Here is a 24,294-nt window from a genome sequence, read left to right as displayed (position 1 = left end):
TCAATTTATGGTGAAATAGCTGAGATAATCAGATAAAGACCTATAATTTGTAAGGTAAAACTTAGTTGTTGATTTATGGAAAATACTAACTAGTAGTCTTAGAACATTTGTTAAAAAGAATAAAGTGAAAACTTTATCAACTTTTTTTACAAGTGTCCTACATGGCACTTGTTAGTATAACTCTTGATATAAGTTATCCCAAAATGATATATACTCCCTTCGTCCTTATATATAAGCATCTTTTTATTAGAGACAAATGGTACTTATATATAGGGACGGAGGGGGTATGTTTTAATTTTCTATACATCATTAATTACTTGTTGATATAGGTTTTTAGGCTTTGTTGAAATTTAAAAAAGAGTATTTTTAAGCTTTAAAAATGAGTTGGCGACATGTAATAGACAATACTCAAACAAATATATATATTTTTTTTTTAAGAAAATCACACTTAAACCTTACGAACCCTTCTAGCTTGATCTATTCTACCCATAGTTTATTTTGACTTGTCTCGACAAAAAATTAGTTTAACTTAAAACTCAACTTTCAATATGGTCATTTTTTTGTCCGAATTTGACTCAATCTAAGTTCACCGACAACTCAATTTAACTTGTTAGCTTGAAGTAATGGCAAAAATCAAATGACAGTTTGAAGCAATTTTAGTTCAACCAGACTTGATCCAATACAAATTAGTTCAACTCAAAACTTGACTCAAGTTTGATTTAAACCTATTTTGGTTCAAATGTTCAACTCATTAGATCAAATAACATGAAATCAACCCATTTGGGGTTGGCCTAGTGGTTGGTTTGGGATCTTGGAGTTTGCTGCTCCAAAGGTCTCAGGTTCGATTCCCTCTTGTGCCAATTTCGATGGTAAAGTCTATACAGAGCTTGCTCTGGCTTTCAACGGGACCCCCGCAAATGGGCGATGTGATTGGTCCCCTCAAATTAGTCGGTCCGGATACAGAGTTTTTCAAAATAAAAAATAACATGAAATCAAAAGATAATCCTTTTGATTAAAATAAATTCATATACAAAAAGTACTTTTATTTTCTTTTCCCCCTATTTTCTCTTATGCAAATGCAAATCAAGCACAGATCCTATAAAAGTTAAACATTACTTTCATATAGAAAAATTAAAATGAAACAACAGCAGAAAAATACAGCAAATTTCTGCTTCAATGACTCTTTTCTAAAGTACTAGTACTAGAAAAAGAATGTCAGTGCCACATCACGTGTTGGTCATCAAACTATAGTCACATGGTGATTTTTTTTATCCAGTACGACCTTTTAAAGCTAATTGGCTGTCACATAGAAAATGCATCGTTTGCATTAAAAAGGCTGCAAATATTTTATATTGAATGTATAACCAGAATTGCAGTGTCCAAATTTAGTGAGTGGATAGTGTGATTGCATTGATAGATAAAGGATCCTCTTGCTCTTATATCTTCCAGTATTCACTATTCAAGGAGGTGAGAGAGTCCAAAGGGTGGTGTCAACGTTATCTTTAATTTTTCTTTTAACTTTTTTCCTTCAAAAGGTTATTACTTTTCATAACTGGCTCTCATGATGGCCAGAGGATGCATTGAAGTTTTGTAATTTCGGATAATTGAACAATGGTACCACCTATCTCTGCTGTAAAGAAAAGGATGTAAAGGGAACAAAAGGCTTGTACTAATTTCAAAAATGTACGACGTACATATGCTTCCATGCTAGTGCTCTTAAAAATCAATACTACTATCATTCCAAATCTTAATGTACATATGCTTCTTCCCACCTTGAATTATGAAACAAGTTCAATTAGAGTAGGGTATTTTTTTTTTTTAAAGAAGTTAAATTAACCCTTTTAAATTGGCATCAGAGATAATCGAACCTGAAAACTTCAGGATGAGCACACTCCCAGGTCCCAAACCAAATACCACTGGACCAACCCAAGTGGGTTTAGAATAGGGTATATTACTAGCATATGCGAATTCGAAATCTCATTTTTCTAACTTAAAGACACTCTTTAAGATTTCCCAATTAAGAAATTATTATTTGCCCTTAATGTACTTGTTATCATTTCCTTAAATTAAGTATTATGTACACCCAATAGAATAGTTTTTAGTTTTTTATTTGGAGTTTAGACTAGTTTTTGTTATTAAATGAGAAAGTCGAGAGTACAAAAGTTCAATCAATTGACTCAAATTCTCCATCACTTATAAGCATATTAGTTTTCATTGTTTCCCGTGGCGGAGCCCTTCATAGGTTAGGGTGGGCCACGACCCATCCAGAAAAATTAAAAAAATTAACGATTATTGATTTATTTTGCGAGATTTGTACAATTTTGTGTCGATTTTAGATTTCGGCTTATCCAAATTTCTGCAAAGTGGTGTATTGGCCCAACCAAAAAATTTAAATAATTCAATTATAGGTCTATTTTGCGAGACTTTAAATATTTTTTAAAAGTTATAGTTTTCTACGGTTTCAAAAGTGGCATATATAAATTTAATGGCCCACCTGAACTTTTATTCCGTCTCCGCCACTGATTGTTTTCACCTGGGTCGAACTTCTTAATTTCCAACTGTTTTTACAAACAAATAAATAAGTTAATTATTTAATATAAATGTAAATCTAACATATTCTTATTTATTTTTTACCATATATATCATATAAGTCATATTGTACTTCCTTATGCATTCACAGTTCTCTTAGTATTCAACATACTTTTCTTTATTTTACATTTTTATATTTTTCTCTTATCAATAAGAACAAACAAGTAAGCTAATTTTTTTTTTAAAACAACCTATTTTATTAAACAACAAGATCCCTGTTTAAGAGTAATCTAACTAATTGTACATCAAATATTTTTATTATAAATTATATGCAAACTTGTATTTTTTTTAATATTTAGAATAAAAATATTTTACTACATTTAATTAAGTGTCTTTGTTAGAACAGCAAACTCAAGTTTAAAGTAAACTTTTGTGTGACAACGTTTGAGAAAATTTTTATCTCTCTTATTCTTACTGTGTTTTTATTATCGAATATATTGTTTAAGTTTTTGTGTTAATATTACATTTTTTTTTTGTATATTTTTTATTGTCCAATAAATTGTCCCATTTATTTGATTATGTGATATGCTCATATACCAACTCAGGTAACACGTTGTTGTATCTTAATTGGAAGTCTTCGGTCTATTATTGCACTTAGTTTTCTCCAAACTCTCAAGAATATTATTATTATTATTATTATTTTATTATTATTATTATTATTATTAGTTTAATCAGGATAAATTGACAATGTAAATTTACTTTACTCATGTTCATGTTGACAATACATGATATTTTTTTTTTATAAAGAAATAAATACAATGATATCTATAGCAAAAATAATGCGTTGCCGCATAAATGTAAAATTATTTTACTCAAGCATTTAATGATACATTGACAAGATATGATATATATCTTATTCTACTTAAATCTCATGTTTGATACATCAAAGGAGTATGATAAAATTAGGGATGGCAATGGGTACCCAATGGATAGGGTACTGCATTGCCCATCTCCATACCTGCATTTATAAAAAATACATGTACCCGTGTTCGTATTCTCGTGGGCAACAACTTTGGTCCCCTTCCCCATACCCTATGGGTACCTAAGTGTCCATACCCGCACCCATTACCCGCACTTTAACTATGAAAAAATAAATAAAAACATCACAAATGAAATAAAACTACGATGTCAATTTTTTAAAATTAACTCATAAAATAATATGAATCGTGGTATTTAGTCAAATAGAAAACATCCAAAATATCCCTAAAAAATTATACACCGGCATGATGGAGTTGTTATTGTATTAAGCAGTTGTTTGGTTTAAGTTTAGGTTTAGGCTTAAATAGTTAAATAAATTAATTAATTATACATAAAAAATAAATAAATAATTTATGATATTATATAAATATGTATATGCGGGGTTGCGGGTTTGGGCAGTATAGTACCCTTACCCGTGCCCATGCCCATTTAATTTTGTGGGTATTATCCGTACCCGTACCCAGACCCATAAAAGCGGGGTTTTACCCTACCCATTGTAGGTATTTTTTGCGGGTACTCATTGGATATGGGTCCAATTGTCATCCCTAGATAAAATAAAAGAGAATGTTAAATAGTGCATAGTGGTATTAGTTATTTGATCAAAAATAACTATTTATATTTTTAAGATAAAATTTTTATTTTTGGATTCTTCAACTGGTGCCCTAGAGACACCGGTTACCAATACCCTAAAATAAATCATTACTTTGAATCAATTATATATGTAAGCACTTTCTACTTTATGATTATAAGGGAATTCCCTTATAGATAAAATTGTTACATTGACAAGGCTTTTTATCCGGAGAGTTACATGAATGAACATCTGCATTTAATCATCAATGATTGAACGCCGTAATAATGATACAAATACAACTCCTTTTAGTGGACCAAAACGGTTTCATGTACATTCGTTAACTGAACTTGAGAGACAACCTAGTTAAGGATAAGTTGTCTGGTATATGAGTTACACGTACAGTGTCACACTCCTTCCTAATACACATAACATTTTTTTCACTCTTTTTACAACATGAGTAATGTTGGTCTTTTTCCCAGTGGGTCAACAAGAGTCAATTCATGGGGAGTTGATCTTTATCAAGTGCATCAAATTCCCATTCACTTATCTAGTTCTTCGAATGATATCGTTTTCATAGTAATTGATGGAGATGTTTTTATTGTATATTGCTTGTTTTTATTAGGTAACATGGATGTAGGTGATGAGTTGTTGATTGTAAGGGTGTTTCTAACTTTTCAATTGATGTCTCAATTTGCAATATTGGTCTCTCAATTGAGCAAAATTCTTCTTTTATTTTCTCATGGCCATGTAATAGTTCTGTCACCTTATCCTTATCTTTTCAGTATCAAGGTTGTAAATGTATAAGGAAACATGCAACACGTTATAACATGAGAAAAAAGTGTAAGAAAAAGAGCAAGGAACAACTACCTTAAAATATTTGAAGGCACGAGAAATCACGAGCATCAATGCAATCAAGAGATTTTACTTGTTCGGATAGAGATAAAATCACTTGTACTCTAACTTTACCAAATTGACTTATAATTATAGCTAAGAATACGAGTCGCCTGATCTTCATCCAACGACAAACAACCCTAGAATTGAAGTCATGAAAAGTATGCTTTCATCCAATCAAGAGATTTTAGTTGTTGGATAGAGATCAGACGACTTGTATTCTATCTTTACAAAATACTACTCAGAATATGAGTCGTCTGATCTTCATCCAATTGAGAACAACCCAAAATCTTTGAAGATTTAGCTATTAAATAGAGATGAGATGATTCGTATTTTGATTTCACTAAAATTTAATTTAAAATATAGTTCAAAATATGAGTCGTCTGATCTTCACTCAACGATTGATATTGACATATGCGGTAGTACCTGCCTGCCTAAAATCCAATTCCAAGACACAGCGTACCTGAAAATGCCTTCCTTTTGAATGTGGAACTGCTTGTTCATGGTGGCCACTATATTCAAAGTGGTTAGAAACTAACAAGTAGAAAAAGAAACATTCATTTGTTTTATGATGACCTTACTACATGAGAACCATGTAGATTATAACTTCATATAAGGAGATAAAATATTATAAAGATAAATAAATACTTTGGATTCTATTTCCAAATATTTATCTTCAAGCTTTTTCTTTGGATTCACTACTCTCGAACCATCGTTATCAACTTCAACTGGTATTTCTAACCTGATATATAGAAATCAAAAGTTGATATGTCATTTTACCCAATGGCTTCTCTAACACAATATACATCTTGTATTTTTAGGGAGGCATATATTTTGCAATTTGTATATTTGCTATGGACTATGGTGAATCTCTAAGTATCCGAATTCAGAAATCCTACAGTAGCAATAAAATTTGTGATTGAGTTTTTGCCTTTCCCCTTTTCCTTTTTTGACTAATCTATAACTGACCAATTCTACATAATCCACTCTTTTAAAGGCCTCATCTCTATCCCTCTATCAATAGGCTTACTGGGAATTATTTTTTGGTCACGGTCAGTGATGTGCTCATTTGACTATTTCTTAATGTAACAAGGAATTATTAGCATTAATCATCTTTGGCTTCGCCCAGTGTGTTATTTTTGAATTTAAACTTGGGGTTTGACCTCATGCAAAAGTACAAAAAAATAAGGCATTGGGATGTGATGTATAAGATGCTGCTAGGTAGAGTAAGCATTTTTAAATTTTGAATTGCTTCATCACTATTTCAACTATGCAACAATTTCTTTGTGATTGTGAAGTCAGTGTGTTACTATTTGGTTTCTCAATGTTAGAAATGCTCAAATTTGTGAAGTTTTCTATATGTAATTTGAAAATTCATAATTAGTAGTCACTTTGTTTCTGATCATTGTTATGTTAATTTCTCTAAGGACCAGATTGATGAAATCATGAAAGTGCTTTAGATTTTGGGTGTCCTTTCAATCTTATATATGCTGGCGTTCATGATAACATATAGTTATAAATTGAATCGGTATCAGAAATTGTTATTAGAAACTAAAGCAATTCATGTTTCTGTTTGAAACTGAATAAGCTTTCGATCTTCTCTACTACATAGCTTTTAAGCTGATGGATCACCAATGGCTTTCTATGCATGCCTCATACGTCGATTTTAATGTAATTATCCCTGAATCTCAGCTTGTAGAAATAGGGGAAGATATTATGGCTCAACCAAATTTAAACAAGGGTATATAAGTTGAGTTTAGAGTAAATGCACTGTCGGTTTAAATCAGTTCTACATTGCTATCAGGTGCCTTTACACAAGCCTTCCATTCACATTTTTCTCTATGTATCCTCACATTAGAGAATAATATTCAAGTCCTAAAACGTTTAAGTGCCCAAAAAAGTAGAATTTTTTCAGCTAGTCATTTTGCAGCCATTCAAAGTTGCATTAGAAAAAGGAACCAAATTGTTCTGTTCCTAATATGTCTGCTTATGATAGGTGTGATGTTTGTGCTAAGTATGCCAACACATTTTATTTAGGCAACTTATTTCTTTCTCATTCATATTGTGTCTTAATTTAATGAATATTTGTTTGGACATTAGTTAGTTCATTATTATTTTAGTTTCATATGAAAAAACTTTAGCCATTGACTGATTGCTATAGAAGTAACCACTTCTTAGTTCAAATTCATACTTTTATTTATCTTGGCTTTTGGTTATCGAAACAATCATTGGTCAGACTTAATCAACCTCCTAGCCGAACTGTTGATTATCAAAAATATTTATCAATTAGTATGGGATGGAGGAGTAATAAAATGATTGCATTTCCTATTAGACATCTACATTCAGGAGATTTTACCCCATCATTCATGGTTGAAGTTGCATGTGCATATCTTCAAAACCTTGAAGGGATAGGTACAGTAACAGCTCATTGCTTGAGTCAATTATGTAAGCATTTTCTACTTTATGGTAAACAGGAATTTCCTCGCAGACAAAGTTGTTACACAAACAAGGCTTTTTATCCATAAAGTTACATGATTGAACATGTGCATTTCATCATCAATGATCGAATGTCGTAATAATGATACAAATACAACTACTTTCAGTGGACCAAAGTTGTTTCATGTACATTCGTTAAGTGAACTTGAGAGACAACATAGTTAAGGATATGTTGTCTGGTATCTGAGTTGCACATTAACACATTGTCACAATCCTTCCAAATACACAGAACCTTTTTTCACTCTTTTTACAACATGAGCAATGCTGGTCTTTTTCCAAGTGGGTCAACAAGAGTCAACTCATGGTGTGTTGATCTTTATCAAGTGCATCACATTCCCATTCACTTATCTCTTCTGCTGAGTCGTCCTCGCTTGATTTGTCGAGTTCTTCTATTGATATCGTTTTCATAGTAACTGATGGAGATGTTTTTATTCTATCTTGCTTGTTTTTATTAGGCAACATGGATGTAGGTGATGAAGTTGTTGATTGTAAGGGTGTTTCTGACTTTTCAATTGGTGCCTCAATTTGGAACTTTGGTCTCTCAATAGAATGAAATTCTTCTTTCATTTTCTCAATGGCATGTAATAGTTCTGTCACCTTGTCATTATCTTTTCTGTATCAAAATTGTATATGTATAAGGAAACATGCAACACGTTATTACATGAGAAAAAAAAGACAAGGATAGAGAGGTAAGGCAAGAAAAAGAGCAAGGAACGACTACCCTAAAATATTAGAAGACACGGGAAGCATGCAATCAAGAGGCTTTACACGTTGGATAGAGATAAGCACATCGTATTCTAACTTCACCAAATTGACTTATAATTATAGCGGAGAATACGAGTCGTCTGATTTTCATCCAACAGCAAACAACCCTAGAATCTTTGAAGTCGTGAGAAGTATGCATTCATCCAATCAAGAGATTTTAGTTGTTGGATAGAGATTAGACGACTTGTATTCCAAGTTAACAAAATTCAGCTCAAATTATGAGTCGTCTGATCTTCATCCAACAGAGAACAACCCTAGAATCTTTGAAAGCATGAGAAGCACGCATTCACACAATCAATAGATTTTAGCTATTAAATAGAGATGAGATGATCAGTATTTTGATTTCACCAAATTTAATTTAAAATACAGTTCAAAATATGAGTCGTCTGATCTTCATCCAACCATTGATATTAACATCTGCGGCAGTACCTGCCTGTCTAAACTGCAATTCCAAGACACAACGTACCTGAAAATGCCTTCCTTTTGAATGTGAAACTGCTTGTTCATGGTGGCCACTATATTCAAAGTGATTAGAAACTGACAAGTAGAAAAAGAAACATTCATTTTTTTTTATGATGACCTTACTTACATGAGAACCATGCAGATTATAACCTCATAGAAGGAGATAAAACATTATAAAGATAAATAAATACCTTGGATTCTATTTCCAAATATTCATCTTCAAGCTTTTTCCTTGGATTCACTACTCTCGAACCATCGTTATCCACTTCAACTGGTATTTCTAACCTGATATAATTCAACAGTTGAAGGCATGGGTTTGACACAAAAGACAATTCAGAGAGGCAGAACGCCATACCGTTGGCTTGTGCTTAAATTCTCCACAAGTGTTTTTATTTGAGTAACAGATGAGCCTAGCTTTTCCTAACATTAGAGTAACCAGTTATGTGAAGATAAGAAAAATTCAATAAATATTGATAATGTATTAAAAACAAATAGGGAAATATCAAGTTAGGATAATTTATTTTACCTTATAAGAAGACAGAAGATTAACAACCAAATTCACAAAATAATCTCCATATCTCTCCAGTTCAGCACTTCAGATGTAATAAGAAAAACAGATAATTAATAAACAAAAACATGCACTTTAAGTCACATAAAGGAACTATCAACCATATATTAATTTGCAAAAAAATTCAAATAATGTATAATTTCAAATGTTATTTGATCGCATAATGTTATTAAACTACATGACATACTTGACCTGCTCTTCGTTTTTCTTCTTAAGAGAGGTTTGAAATACCCATGTGTGCTCAAGAAAATTGATCCATCTATTAACAACATTGGCTTCGCTTGTATAAGAAGCAATGGCTCGTTGCATCTCGTCATCCTAATATTATATATGAACAAATAATAAAATGTGAAGATCATATTATCAACTTCCAAATTATGTGCATGGAATAAAACTTTGGTACCTTTGTTTTTAAATGTACAATAATGTCATTGCTTGCATCATCGAACTGTTCTTTTTCTTCTTTTGCATTGCGGAGGCGTGTACGTGCAGATGTCAACAACATGTTCACCTACAATAGAATCTTTGTCACATAAACTTTGATATAATCAATGCAGATGCAACAAAACTTAAAAAGGTGAAGGTTCTGAATTCAAGTGTCTTTTAGCATTGTAATTCAGGGTATTCAAGAAGAGATTGAATAGAAAACCTTTTTCAGTTTGTCTTCGAGCTCATTTTTCTGCTTCTCGAGTTCTTCAATCTCACCCCCCAATTCCTGAAAAATACTTAGGGATGTGACTTGACCTATTCATTGATTTAATTTTATATGCATTCATTCTTCATTATATCTGTAATAAGATAAAATAATATGTTGCTTTTCAGGAGAATGTACCTTCTCTATTTGGCTAACCTCACTGGACTTGGTTACCCGAAAATGAAGTGCTTCTTCTTTCTGAGATCTGCTTGAGAATAAAAACAACAATAAAATTTCTGGAAGAAAAGTGTTCAAAAATTCAGTTAAGTTGAACATATTTATCTTTTTCATACTAACTTTCAACAAGCCAAATATCATATGAGATGCATCAAGTATCAAAACTTTACTTCTTAATAAAATATATATGTATCGCGCTACATAAAGTATGTTCAGTACCTTTGCACGATATGAAGACACTTGCACATACAAGAAAGAAACGGTTTTTTTTATGTTTTCTTCTTTAATCTTAAGAAACTCAGAAGAGGCATAATAATAATTTCTGGCACCTGTGCTCCAAAATGCGACTCTCGGCTTTTGTGGTAGAATTTGCAAGAGATTCTGATAAGATTTTCAATTTATCAACCTGAAAGTGATTCAATATTTCAATCACCCACAAAAAGATTATGCCTACTTGCAAAAGCAGTTAAGTATTGATAGTACAAACAAGTAAATTAGTTGGAGTATGGGAACTGAAAAAACCACAACAATGCTTTGTGCCCCTCAAAACCACTTATTTAATGAATTACAAACCATATCACACAATACAATACCAATTTTGAATATTTTTTATGTTCATTGCAGTGAATCTTGGAGAAACCATAATGTAATGAGATAAGACACTTCAGTAGTAAAAGATAAGAAAAATGACCTTTTCAGCATGAAGCTGTGGAGAATCACCATAGATAAAGTATTTCTTTTTCAATAAGAGTTCCTCCAACTTAGAACACATCTGAATATTTTTCATGACTTCATCAAAAGCCTGAAAATAAATCAAAATGTTCAATTGCGACAATGGCACAAATTTACATTATGATCTATTGATCATAATTCATTATTAGAGTGTATCACATAATTCATTATGAATTGCCGATAATATCCTAGTTAGCCATATAAGAAGCTCACCTCTATTTCAACACAAGTTGTCTCATTTGATGATTTTCTTTCATCTGAATTCAATGCCTTTATCTTGTCAATGTTTTCTTTCAAATTACATGCTTCAACGTCTATTCTGAGTATTAGAGTGTATCACATACAAGGACAAAAGAATAATAAGTTTACTTGTGAATCCTTAACAATGGTTTGAAGCATTATAGGTCAAGAAGATGCATCAATAAAGATAGGTTTTGCAACAACCTCATGAGATCCGCATTTACTTTCAGCCCTGAAATTGAAGCTTGGACATATTGAAGTAATTCTTCTCGTTTCGTCTGATGAAAGAATAAAGTGGAAAAGGAAAATGAGTATATGGATACATGTTCCTCACCATGTATGTGGCTTTATATTAACCATAAACAAGTAAGTCTGTAAAATATATTAAATCCTTACGAGTACTTCATCTTCATATCCAGAAAATGCTTTTGCTAACTCTTGCACACTGGATAATAAGGCTGTTTGTTCTTCCTTACCTCCTTTAATGCAGAGCCTACATAACCATGCCGAACCCAAAGCAAATTTTTAAGGAAGTTAATCCTGATATGCAAACCAGTAACTATTTTTCAAACAATATTTGGCTGCAGAATATCCAGTTTACAAAATAAAAAGACAAATTTACCCATATATCTCTGAAAGTAGTGAAATTTCTTCCTCATTTGGTGCTTCAAGAATCTGAGTCACACAAAAGAGTTAACCTGCGGTTAAGTTCCATAAATCAGCAAATGTATAGCTTAGCCACTGTAAATGGCAAATCACTGTATAATAGACAGGCTGTTAAGAATTGTGTCGCAAGTCACATGCATGGAGTTCATGTCAAAAGGAAAATTAAACATTCTATATGATCCTTGTTACTTATATACATTATTGTTTTGATTTTTAAACATATCATTATGCTAATGAACTATAATCACGATTCACAATTTCACACTAGTACAAGAAAAAGAACATTTTTGTTCCACAATAAAAAGAAACTAACGGCTTAAAAGAATAATAAGAGTCTTGATGCAATAGTTGAAGTAATTTACATGTAAGAAAACACTTGAATCATGAAATTAGGCCATGTTTGGATAAACAGATTAATTAAGCACTTATCGTATAAGTGCTTGTGTATAAGATATTTCTATAACAAAAGATAAACAAATAGCCAAATTGTTCTCATATAAGCTATAAGTTGTTTTCATAAGCTGTCCTGGAGAGATGATGGAAGTACGTTAAAAGCAACTTATGGACATGTCATAAGTTGTTTTCATAAAGTGCTCATGCTAGTAGATAAACTCAAATAAGTCAATCCAAACAATGTTTTAGTCTCTTACAATTAGGCCTTAATTTCTCCTACTAATCTATAACATTCACTTAGAATTGTGTAATTTACATTTCCCATTTCTATACGGGATGTGTACAAACTGAAATTCAAGATGCAAATTTACTTAACCAAACATTATCGAAACAAACTCATTGTTGCTTGAAAATTGTCTTCAGAAACTACATATAAATTGACTTCACATTCATCCAATTGAAAAATACTAATCTAAACATTTGGCACTGCAGCGATTATAGGTAACAATATTGCATCAACTCACCATTGACAGTGTTATGCCCTCAAGAGCTTGACTATGAAGAAAGACGTCTCGAAAAGTTCTTGGTTCATCCGCCACACCAGGGTCTACATAGTAAATCTGTCCATGGTTATATAGTATATACTATGAGAATAAATAACTACTAACATAAACAAGAACAAAGTTACAACAACAATAATAACCGATTGGTTTAATTCACAAACCAAAGTAGGTGAATCCTTAAAATCATCAGAAACAAAGTGGTCGTCTGAATCCTTTGCATCGGTGTCAGTCTTGGTGCATGTAGCAGAAAATCTCTCAACTTCTTTAAGAGAAACCAGCCACCTTCTAAGCAACTGAACTCTTTCTATCCCTTTACATGAAACAGAAACTTCTTCCAGCCGTTTTACAGTAAGCCTAAAACTTTGCATATTCCGTGACACCTGTTCATTGATTAACGATAAATAATAAATCCATTTCAGACATAACACTTCATTAATCTAAAGATTTCTTACACTACAAGGTACATAGCCAAACACACTATTTTCAACACATTCTTCTATATTGGTTGAAATTTATGAGTCCCGCGTGATTTTCAACACATCCTTCTATATTTTCAACACACTATTTTCAAATTTATATGGGACCCACGTAATTTAGCGTGTTGGGAAGATTGCGTTGTCTCATATGTAACATGGACACTTCAAATTAAAGACATATCCGATGTCTAAGACGTGCACATTGACTTGGCCCTGAAACATGCTGTTATTATCGGTGTCAATGTGTCGTGTTCATGGCCTGTGGTCCGTGTCAATGCTACATCGGTTGCCCAACAATCCTCAACCCAAAATTAAAAATGAAAAAAAAACACAGATGGAAAATTTAGTAAAAGGGGTACAGTGGTTGTTACATACAATGCGTTCCTGGATGATTTTAGCGCCACCGACGACGGCATTGCTTGCATGGAGAACAACAGAATCCGCATAGTTGCGAACGGTACGGCTTAGATTGCTTTGGCCACCTGCCTCAACTGCTTTGTTTACGGCTGATCTTACCCACGACATTGTTATTAAATTCCCACACCTTAATATATGTCTTTTCTTTACACATGTACACACACTCTTACCATGTTTGTGTATCTATACGTGTAAATGTTATTTGAAAATGTGCATGCATGCATGTGTAAAGAAAAGAATGAAAATGGTGGTGATGGAGATGAAAAGTTTGTGGGAAGACAAAATGGAGAAAGAAAGAAAGGAAGAAGAAGTCAAGCAAATGCATCGGAGAGATGTTGAGATCAAACGTTCATTGCTTTTGCGGTTTCTTGCTGGCATCAATTTCGATTCCTCTGCCTTCACTTTCGCTTTGTGTTTAATCAAATTAAGATATTGTTTTACTTACCAAAAAAATTATACATTACTTCCTATATCATATTTTCTTAATTGTGTAGATGCTCAAATGTGACACTTGTTATGAGACGAAAAAATAATACTTTCTAAATGTTATTTTAAACGGCACTTGAGCTTATAGCTTATCAATTTTTTCTCATTTTTATCCCCATTTTCTTAATTGAAAAAAACATATTTCTAAATCACTTTATATTTATTGGTTAACCATCTAAGTTTACTAAACACTTCAAATTCAATCGGTTAAACTATCGACCATTGTTATCAGATATTTATATGTTAAAATTCATACACTCTTTCATTTATTTACGTATTTTCTTAATAACCTAAAATAACACTCAATATAAGACATTTTGAGTAATACTTTAGAAATAAATTAAAAAAATTTAATTAGTTTTTGAAGAACAATGAAAAAAGGCTTTCAACAGAAACAGAAGAACAATGAAAAAAGATAAAGCCACCCTCAAGAAAAATAGCTAAAACTTGTTTATAGTTATTATTGAAAATACTTCTTCTATCTCTAAATATAAGCACTCTTTAGCTAAAAATTTGTCCATAAATACAAAACTCTTTTCAAACTACTCCCTCCGGTTACTATTATAAGCAAAAATCAAAAATCAATTTTTTAGGTTCATTCAATAAATGATGTATTTGGTCAAAAATATAGACTAAATACGTCATTTATTGAATGAACCTAAAAAGTTGATTTTTGCTTATAATAATGAGCGGAGGGAGTACTAGTTACATCGATTGCTTCTTTTCCAAATAAATCCCTAATTAATACCACTAAGCGTCTTGAAATATGAAAAAACAAAATTTATTACATACACATACAAAGGGTATTTTAGGTAAATTTCTACATAAAGTGAACACATTAACTACACGGCCAAATTTTCTTAATAAGAGTGAAAAATGAAAAGGTATTTCCTATTAAAAAAAACAAAGTTCTTATACTTTTCTATTTGTTTGATTTTATTTTTGTTTTTTGTATTAAGCATTATTGTTCTGTTTCGCTCTGACAATTATAATCCTCTTTATTTTATCTTGGCTTAAATATGTCTTTCGTCTCTGCAAATATAGGCCATTTGAATTTTCGTCCCTGAAGTTACTAATCCTTTCAATCTGCCCCTGCAAATATTAATCATTTGACTTTTGATCCTAATTAAATTTTTTTGCTGAGGTGGGCCATCATTAGCGACGTGGTGCCCATGTGGCAAGTGATGATTGGGCAAGGTGGTTTGCTTAAATAGGTCTTTCATCCTTGCAAATATAGGTCATTTGAATTTTCATCCCTGAAGTTACTAATCAGATGTAATTATGACCAAAAATCAAATGATTAATATTTGCAGGGACAGATTGGAAGGATTAATAACTTCCGCGACGAAAAATCAAATGGCCTATATTTACGGGACGAAAGACATATTTAAACCTTTTATCTTCAACTCCCCCTTGAAAAGCTCACTTCAATACGAGAGAGTTCCATGTCCGTGCATTTTTGCTGTGGCCGAAATTTCTGCTTTGTTAGGTGAAGAAATTGTTGTGCACACTGCACAATTAGGGAAATGAGTCCTTTTTTTGTGGTGGTCGGGATTTGAACCCCGGATCTTACATATATTATGCATTATCCCTACCAATTGAGTTAAGTTTACGATGACGGAAATTAATCCTCTTGCTTTAGGATGTGGTGATTTTAGTGTACTTAGAAGAGAAAATGATTAAAATAAAATTATTTGAATGAAAGAGAAAAGTAGGTTAGGTAGGTACGGTAGATAGAGAGAAAGTCATCGAAGATAAATATTGAAAGGTAGAGAATACCTACCTCATCACATATTGTGCAAAGAGAAATTGCATATGCAATGCAATTTCCTAGACTATCAAAGAAATCATAATTTGTAAAGAAAAGGGATAATTTTTCAGCCACTGCAATAAATATTGGACAATGTTGAGAAAAACATCAAAAGAAAATCTTTAAACAAACGAAAACACAACTGCAAAAATCAATTTTATGATGTAAAAAAGAGATAATTCTTGCATTATGTAAAGTTTATTTTCACTTTTAAAAAAATCTCTCCAATGGATCAAATGATATATGACAATTTATCTTCTTGATCTAATCTGAATATTTACAATTTTGTAAATTGCTAATTGATTTTAGTATAACTCATGTCACGAGCCTTAAATTTTAGCTTAAAGCTTTCTATGCTTGATAACCATTAATGAATTTCTCTCTAAGCTTAATATGTTATTTGAGAAATTGGATATAATACTAAAATTTTAATTAAGGATCCATAACATAAACATCTATTACATTCATCCCAATGAAAACCATCCACTACTATTGATTTCCTATTTCTTGAAGGTCACAGCAACGATATCTGGATTCGAGCTATGATAATAGCTCTTTGGATGAATATATTCAAATTTGTAGAGGACTCTACCAAGAAACCATTATCAAATGATGCTCTTTGCACTATTAGAAACGCTGCGCCTGCAACATAGACACTATGTTTGCACCATCCTTATAGCTCATGCAAAATCAGTCGTTCCTAAATTATTTTCAAGGTGAGGTCATTCTAAAGGACAATCATCCAATTTAAAAAGCATATCTAAGAAACAATGCACTCAACACATCATTTCTGTTTCTTAAGGTAATAGAAGGTTCCATTACTATGAATTCGAGTGTATAAAAGCATAACTACGGCACAAGTTTCAGAAATGTGCGCCTTTGTATACTTAAAATTATAGTAACTTCACTCTCCATTTCTTTTAAGAAATGAATGAAGATATTCCCTACTACTATTCATTTTGTAAAAAACCTGCTTCTTCTAACACAGTTTTACATTAAAAAGTAAATCAGAGAAACCTCATGTTCTTATCAACAATGTTGCAACATCAAGGTCTATTATATTTGACTTCATATACTCATACCTCAAAGTTGGATACTAGATTCAGGAGGAACATATCATATCACCAATTATTAATTCTCACCTGTCTTCCGAACAGCCAAACAACTAAAGCATCATACTTTTCTTTCCCTACCAAAGTCTTATTCTTACTATGTGTTATACATCCCCAAAACTTCCATCAACCAATTAACTTCTACTTTACACTTTTAAGATTACCTTCAAGTGATAATAGTACCATCTTCAAGTCAAGCTTCTTTCTTCTCCAATAATCATATTGCTGTTGTAGTTTTATTTTGTCAGGGACATCAAGTACCCAATTCAAATTACACAAAACACAACTTTTTATAAGTGCATCAAGCATATTAAAATTGACTGCCATTTATTTTGTTACTATATCCAATCTAGAGTAATTGATTTATTGCCCATTACCCCGTTTACTCAGTAAACACCAAAATCTCCACCAACTATATTTTCATATACTAGTATGAAACTATGAGCTAGTATCCAATCTGAATATGCAATATGTGTATGCCTTGAATTGTAGACGGGCTGTCCAATGACATGAAGTTCTCCTAATTTGAATGTGTGCAATTGATACTACTAGCTATATATGTGATTGTTTAGTTTTGATCACACACAAAAAAAGAGGAGTAAACATATTCAAACCTCAAGTCTGCTGCACTGCCTACTAAGGTATCATCCGTTTTCGGTCTTGACTTTTTCCTAGTTAAAGTGTATCTCGGTAGGTTGAGAAGAGTGAAAATTTGTAAACTATTCTTCGTCTCGATTCCCATGCAAAATAAGACATTTTGGTATCTCGGTGGAATAGAAGTCAAACAAATCATTAAGCTAATTGAGTAATCCATATTGATATTACAATGCCTAGGATGGTATATTTTCAGAATCTGCAATTCAAGCCATTGTATAATGAGTAAACTAAACAACTTTTGTTTCCTCGGCTTTCATGTAGCATCCTCTTCTAGTTCCTTACTCCAATAGATTCCAATTTGGATTTTTTTTAATTTATGCATTGGACAAACTAAGGGCCACAATGTAATTTTCTGTTTTCACTTCATTTCTTGATTTCAGATATTTGTACAAGAAACAACATAAACTCTGCAAAAAGTTCCTCAAAATAAAAGACAACATCAAATTTAAGTCGCACACACTTACGCTTATGTACTCATTAATGAAAACAGAAAATGTTATCTTAAATTAAATATACCCTACAAAAGCTAGTACCTAGGCCCTGAATCCACCGACACAAAATTATTAGAGAGGAAAGACAGTATTATTTAGAATCATGTATACCATTATTTCCTGATAACCGAATGAGAAATATACAAGATGTGGCAGTTACCATGTAAGCCAAATGTTATACAACTCTATTGATGAGTAAAAATGAATCAAGATTTAATGCAGATCAAAAAAGAAGGAAAAGAAGGGCATTGCCATCATAATAAATTATGTCCTTGGAGAACTTACATGCCCAATCATCAATGACTTCCGTGAAAGAAGGTACTCTCTACTCGGCACGGCATGTAAGTGCGTCACATTGGCGGATTTGTCTGGCTTTTTGGTTGACGTGCTGAATTGATGCATACCAATGGATCCTTGTCAAAGGGAAGTAAATAAATTAACCTATAAATTAGTCGACATCTGGCAATGGCATTCTCCAATAATTCCATGAGTTGTAGTCCTCCTGCAATATTCAGAAATGAAAATTTTAAAATTCTTCGGTGTTACATTCAAACTTGTCATTAAAATGTGGAATTTGTGGAGATGATTTCTCACCTGCTCGACCAAAGAAGTTGGTGGAAACATGTCATTGACGAGGGTATGTAACGATGTATACGACTTTGCACCAATACGTTGACTAATAGCCACTTCACCCTGTTAGTTTTTGCATCATTTAGTTGGTGCCTGGGAAGAACTAGACAAAAATACTAATCACTCTGAATATTAATCGAGAAAGCACACCTTCGGGTTAATGATGAATATTTTGCCCTTTGGGATTCCAATCTTCCTGTAACTAAGTTCATCTGTGTCTCTATTGCCAAATCCCGCATAGAATGGATTATAATCAGAAGGGAAAAGTCTTTTGATATCCTGCAAAAAAAAAATAAAAAAATTGAATGTTGGTAAGAAGACGCCTTGTAAGAGCATTTCTGGGCTATACAGTGACATAATTTTGTGTTCCAGAAGTTACCTCTAGACAAGCAATCTTGAACTCATGAGGTGCTCTTCTTATCACTTCCATCCGAACGGGGACCAAAAATACAATATATCAAGTCAGAGACTTAAAAAATCCAGGGCGCAAAAATAACAGGTGATAAGAACGTATAAACACAAAGGTAATGCATGGTTATTCATCGATTGTGGAGGATTGGGCTTAACTCAACCGCTACAAAACTGGTTTGTAAGGTGAAGACTGTCCATTACTAAGAACATATTTTCAAAGCATATCTCATCCAACGCCGGAGTCTTAACACACACCCCTACAGGACTGGACATCTGGAGCATGACCCAATAGCGGTGACCTATAGCAAATAGCTCAACAGATCTTGGACAAACTCATACCATCTTAGAATTTGGATTGGGCCTCACTCAACCCCTACAAAACTGGCTTGTAAGATGAAAGCCTCCTACAACTTATTAACATATTTTCAGGTCATATCTCATCCAATGTGGGACTCTTAACAATTATAATATTTTTGTTGTCTAAATATAAAAAATAAAAACTGATTATGATGGGCATAAGCAAAAATCACCTACATAAAACATTTGAACTTCATGACTTAACAAAAATGAATAATGGGTTGCCAAATAAATTTTGTTAAGATTATGAATTGTGTCATACATCAATAGATAGCACAACCTCCATTATCATCAGTCGCTGGCCTTATTTGATGAGTGCGCTTACTAATGATAATTGAGGTGACCAAATATTGTAAAATTAAGGAACCTTAAAATACCATTTGTTCATAATTTGCAATCATGACTGATACTGTGTTTTTCTCAACCCTACCCCCTAAAGCAAGTAGAACCTTTCTTTAATTAGGAAAGAATTAAAATCTTATTTCAAAATCAAAAGTGCCTCACCTTCTCGGAAAAGTGAAGGAAATAATCCATCCGGTGAAATAACAACAGGTCCATTAGGTAAGGTTTTTCCATCCTGTAAATATAGAGGTTTAATATTGGCAAGAAGTTGTCAATTACCATAAAAGACTTGGTTATTTCAATACCTGTTTCAGGTTAAGTAGGAAGTTCCTGGTTAAATATGCTTGGACAATTGCACGCGCACTCAGAAACAGTAGCTGGTATCCGTTTTCCTGACATTAAATCCAAGTTAAGCATTAAACATTAATCTTCTAGAGATAAATCGCCACAACTATAGGTACCGCAATAAGATCATCCATAGCTGTATTTTGCTTTTGAAAGACTGTAAAATTTTGCTGATAACCATTTCATGTATTTACATTTTCATTCTAGTGGAAAGAAATGTATAGAAACATAACAAACAAAAGCAAGAAGAAAGCAGAAATTTAATTACAAATTCACAGTAGAAGATGCTTCTTAAGGAAATATTCTATAAAGATTTGTTTCCATTTAACTAATTGCATTTTGGCCTTAAAAATCCTACTCCAGTTAAACTGGATAGTTAGACCTGCATAAATAAATAGATAAAAAATACGCACCTTAATGGCACAGAAAAGCCTTGCCACACCAGATTGTGTCCAATCTTTGCCAACTAAAGGCATGAACTGTCCCAAAACGTCAGACCTAAAAGAAGCGAAAAAAAGAATTTGATAATTATTCTCAAAACTGTTTAGAGCACTTTTCTCAAAAATTGGCAATAATAGTTTATGGGGAAAACTAAAGGTGTATAATAAAATCACTTTCATTTTAAGCTTCAAACATATGGACCCTTTGTAGCCTAAGAAGCGTTATTACTTATTAGTATCCTTACTTTGTAATAGTTCCATCAACGTCTGAAATCACGATTCTTGCATTCCACTTCCATAAGTATATATGAGCATCAACCTGTTGTGTAATTGAAACACCTCTCTTAATAAACAAAACTCAATAAACTGAGTATATAACTTCATATGAAAACCTAAACAGTAGATGAATATCAAAACCTGTTGTGTTCCTAAAACCCTTGTAGAGAAACTGAAGGTTACTGTATTTTGACCATCTTTAAGATTCAAGGATGCTATCTGTTTATTGGTTGGAACATTTGTCCTTAAAAATTGCTTCTGAGGAGATCCCTGAGTACTCGATGTTGGAGTTGGTTCTAAAAGAGTTCCAGACTCGGAATCTAGAAATACATCTTCATTGGATGTGTTGCTAAAAGTGTGTTCTATTGTCTTGACCCTTCGAAAAGGATTAGGCCAAAGTCTCCATCTGCGTCCAGGCGAGGGTGTTTGTTGATCATCATCCCTGGAATATTCCACAGGAATTGCATCTTTCGGCTCAACAGGTAAAATTGAACCAAATGCAGACATTCCTAGAACAAGAGGAGCAGCCTTTTCCCACGTCAAGTACATCTCTTTAAACTTGATAACAAGATTTTGATTCTTAAGTATTGCCGGTGCAGAGTTTGCAAAATCCTCTGCCGATATTCGATGGGCTTCAAACACTCCAGCAGCAGCTACCAAACCCATACCTGCCTTAAGTTCATGACCACAGAGGGAGATCTCCAATCCTGGAAATTATAAGATGAATATAAAGTAAAACAAGATGCACTATTATCAAACAAGTAATTACTGAATCCAAGAGAAACAACTTCTCAGCACAGGGCTTACCCAAACCAGGATGGATTTGGTCACCTTTACTTGAAGTTTCGGCTTGAGGTTTCACCACCTCACTTGAATTATTATTCTTATTATCTTCAACTGAAGTGGTTTGATGAGTTTCATCTACACCGTCATTTGATACTGACATGTCAGCTTGTTTGTTATTCCATTCAGTATCATCAGTAATAGGAGAGCCGGAAGCAGTTACAACTTCTCGTGATGAATCTTTGTCAGCCTCTTGATCTTGAAGTCCTGATTCTGAAGTTGGAGATTTATGGCCACCAAAAGAAGTAGGACTACTTGTGGAGGATAACTCGTCAATGTTTGTAGATTGTACAACGCTCTCTTGTTCATTTTCGTCAACCGCGGGACAACTTGCATTAGATTGTACAATGCTCTCTTGTTCATTTTCATCAACTACAGGAGAACTTGCATTAAATTGTACAATGCTCTCTTGTTCATTTTCATAAAGTACAGGAGAACTTGCATTAGATTGTGCAATGCTCTCTTGGTCATTTTCATCAACTGCAGGAGAGCTTGCATTAGACTGTACAATGCTCTGTAGTTCATTTTCATCAACTACAGGGGAACTTGCATTAGATTCGTGAGATGAATTTTGAACCTCCAGTGACGAACTAGCATCTCTTACTTCAGCATTTCCAGCCTGCTGCAAAAGATCTTCTTGAATTTCGACCTCCAGGGATTTTTGTGATTGACAAATGTTTACTTCCTCTTCTTGGCAAACTTTGAGTGGGGCCAAAGCGGTACTACCATAACCATTAGTATTAGTGTCACATTGTCTGGGTTTGATATCAGTTGTTGAAGCACCCAGCTTGCTAATATAATCAGCGGCCCAAGCAGTTTCGCCGGAACTGAACTCTCCATTGCCTTCGCATATGTCAGTCTCCTCAGCCGGACCTAAATGAAATTGAGGATTTCTTAACTGCACATTCTCCTCATTCTGCTCTGATTCCGAGATAGGAGCTGTCAATATATGACCATCAACACTCACCAAGACCATCTCTGGGTGAGAACCCTGCGAGTCTACAGAATTCTCTCCATCTAAAGTCCCGTATGAATTAGACCCGTATTCCGATAAATCATCAAAAGAATCTTGGAAATCATAATATCTCCCATCAGACTCCGTCCTTTGAATCCGAGGCCCAACCGACGAATCCTCTTCGTCTTTCAACCTAAGCACCCCAGAATCCGAAATACTATGATCAAGTCTATGACCATTACTCAAAAAATTATCACTTTTACTACTAGAATCTTGATCAAGATCAACCCCTTTATCCTCATCCGCATCCTTCACAAAATAAGCCTCCCCAGAATTATCAAGATACATATGAAAGTTAGACTCAACACCATTAACACTTATTCTAACAACTTTTTCAGCACCTTTAAGAACACCTTGAAATTTACCAAACCTAACATACCAAGGTGTACTTCTAAATGTACCATCTTGTTGCTGAACAACAATCACATCAACAGCACCACCAAAAGGGTGAAAAGGGGTAGCAACTGAGTACACACCTTGACTTATCAAACTCCCAACTTTCCCAACTACATTCATTTTTTCTCACACCAAATTTACTAATTAAAAAAAAAAAACCTTGCTTCAAACCAAAACAACCCCAACAATAAACATAACTTGGTCTCTTTCCAATGATTACTGTTCCTGATCATCAACAACAACACTGCATGGCAAACATGAACATGTTTTATTTTCAAAAAAAAAAACATAATGACCATTTTAATATTAAAAAAAACAATAAAAAATGAAATTTATTTCCACCAAAATGAAGAAAAAACAAAACAATTAACAATCTAAACTATAGAAGGAGAATAAACTTACACTTACAGATTCAGAAAACAATCCCAAAAAAATTGATGGCGATTACTGAAATATTGTGATTACCCTTTGATGATTTGAATCATGAACAGCCTATTGATCAATGGTGGTTAAGAATTAAATTTTGGTGGAGGCTTTAATGAAAGTTTGAAGTTTCTGGAGAATTTGGATACCAGAAAAAACCCCCAGAAACCTGTTTCAGTGACACGCATTAAAATAGTTATTCTTCTTATAATCTTCGATTACTCCGTTGATGCAATTTTACACGTGAATTTTGTGGATAATGTATCCTACATAGGACTTTTTGGTCTTTTTGATATGTCTGTGGGGTATGAAAATGACAGACGTTAACACCGACCACCTCGTATCAACCACTGAAAATAATTATGAAAGTAATCAAAATATGATGAGATTTTGTTAGAATGACGAGAATGTCCTTCAATGCCTAATTATTGTTCATCCAACAAAAATAAATAAATTTTGAGGGAACAAAAATTATTTTTTTGTCCCGGTTTTGTTTTGAAGGTTTATTCTCTTTCTCCTCCCGAATATTATTTGTATCTTGTAGTATTTTTTTGACAAATAGATTATTTAGTTTGTATGTTC

The 24,294-nt window shown here is 33.0% G+C and overlaps 2 protein-coding genes and 1 long non-coding RNA gene across 4 annotated transcripts; all 3 read right to left on the bottom strand.

The window, feature by feature from the left end:
- Positions 1-7,569: 7,569 nt before the first annotated feature.
- Positions 7,570-11,322, bottom strand: LOC112420015 (uncharacterized). Its single transcript, XM_024778580.2, has 11 exons — positions 11,293-11,322; positions 10,883-10,993; positions 10,521-10,597; positions 10,153-10,219; positions 9,970-10,035; positions 9,724-9,831; positions 9,508-9,638; positions 9,279-9,345; positions 8,944-9,172; positions 8,757-8,827; positions 7,570-8,138 (listed from the first exon to the last, which is right to left on the bottom strand). The coding sequence occupies exons 1-9, from the start codon at positions 11,320-11,322 to the stop codon at positions 9,086-9,088; spliced, it is 744 nt and encodes a 247-aa protein (XP_024634348.2). The 3' UTR covers positions 7,570-8,138; positions 8,757-8,827; positions 8,944-9,085.
- Positions 11,323-11,367: 45 nt separating this feature from the next.
- LOC120576937 (uncharacterized) lies at positions 11,368-11,853 on the bottom strand. Its single transcript, XR_005643065.1, has 3 exons — positions 11,786-11,853; positions 11,560-11,656; positions 11,368-11,441 (listed from the first exon to the last, which is right to left on the bottom strand). It is a non-coding gene; the product is annotated as an uncharacterized lncRNA (long non-coding RNA).
- A 6,371-nt stretch (positions 11,854-18,224) lies between these two features.
- LOC25484079 (phosphatidate phosphatase PAH1) lies at positions 18,225-23,946 on the bottom strand. Of its 2 annotated transcripts, none has more exons than XM_013612834.3 (11): positions 23,692-23,946; positions 21,843-23,533; positions 21,177-21,742; positions 21,005-21,078; positions 20,733-20,817; positions 20,280-20,366; positions 20,137-20,209; positions 19,244-19,287; positions 19,015-19,143; positions 18,829-18,927; positions 18,225-18,736 (listed from the first exon to the last, which is right to left on the bottom strand). In XM_013612834.3, the coding sequence occupies exons 2-11, from the start codon at positions 23,407-23,409 to the stop codon at positions 18,683-18,685; spliced, it is 2,778 nt and encodes a 925-aa protein (XP_013468288.1). In that variant the 5' UTR covers positions 23,410-23,533; positions 23,692-23,946; the 3' UTR covers positions 18,225-18,682. The 2 variants fall into 2 exon arrangements, with proteins under 2 accessions (XP_013468288.1, XP_024634665.1); XM_024778897.2 differs by having other exon boundaries at positions 23,698-23,946.
- Between the last annotated feature and the right edge of the window lie 348 nt (positions 23,947-24,294).

This window comes from Medicago truncatula, chromosome 1, assembly GCF_003473485.1.
Source record: "Medicago truncatula cultivar Jemalong A17 chromosome 1, MtrunA17r5.0-ANR, whole genome shotgun sequence".
Taxonomy (NCBI): Eukaryota; Viridiplantae; Streptophyta; class Magnoliopsida; order Fabales; family Fabaceae; genus Medicago; species Medicago truncatula.
This window is presented reverse-complemented; position numbering and strand designations above follow the sequence as displayed.

Bases quoted from the DNA above. Each gene is read 5' to 3' on its own strand.
- LOC112420015 (XM_024778580.2), bottom strand. From the start codon at position 11,322: ATGCTTCAAACCATTGTTAAGGATTCACAA. The intron at 10,220-10,520 runs GTGCCAGAAATT...ATTCTCAAGCAG, and splicing joins AGTCGCATTTTGGAGCACAG to ATCTCAGAAAGAAGAAGCAC. The intron at 9,346-9,507 runs GTATGTCATGTA...TTACATCTGAAG, and splicing joins AAAAACGAAGAGCAGGTCAA to TGCTGAACTGGAGAGATATG.
- LOC25484079 (XM_013612834.3), bottom strand. From the start codon at position 23,409: ATGAATGTAGTTGGGAAAGTTGGGAGTTTGATAAGTCAAGGTGTGTAC. The intron at 21,079-21,176 runs GTTTTGATATTC...ATTACACAACAG, and splicing joins GGGTTTTAGGAACACAACAG to GTTGATGCTCATATATACTT. The intron at 20,210-20,279 runs GTATTGAAATAA...CTATATTTACAG, and splicing joins TCCTACTTAACCTGAAACAG to GATGGAAAAACCTTACCTAA.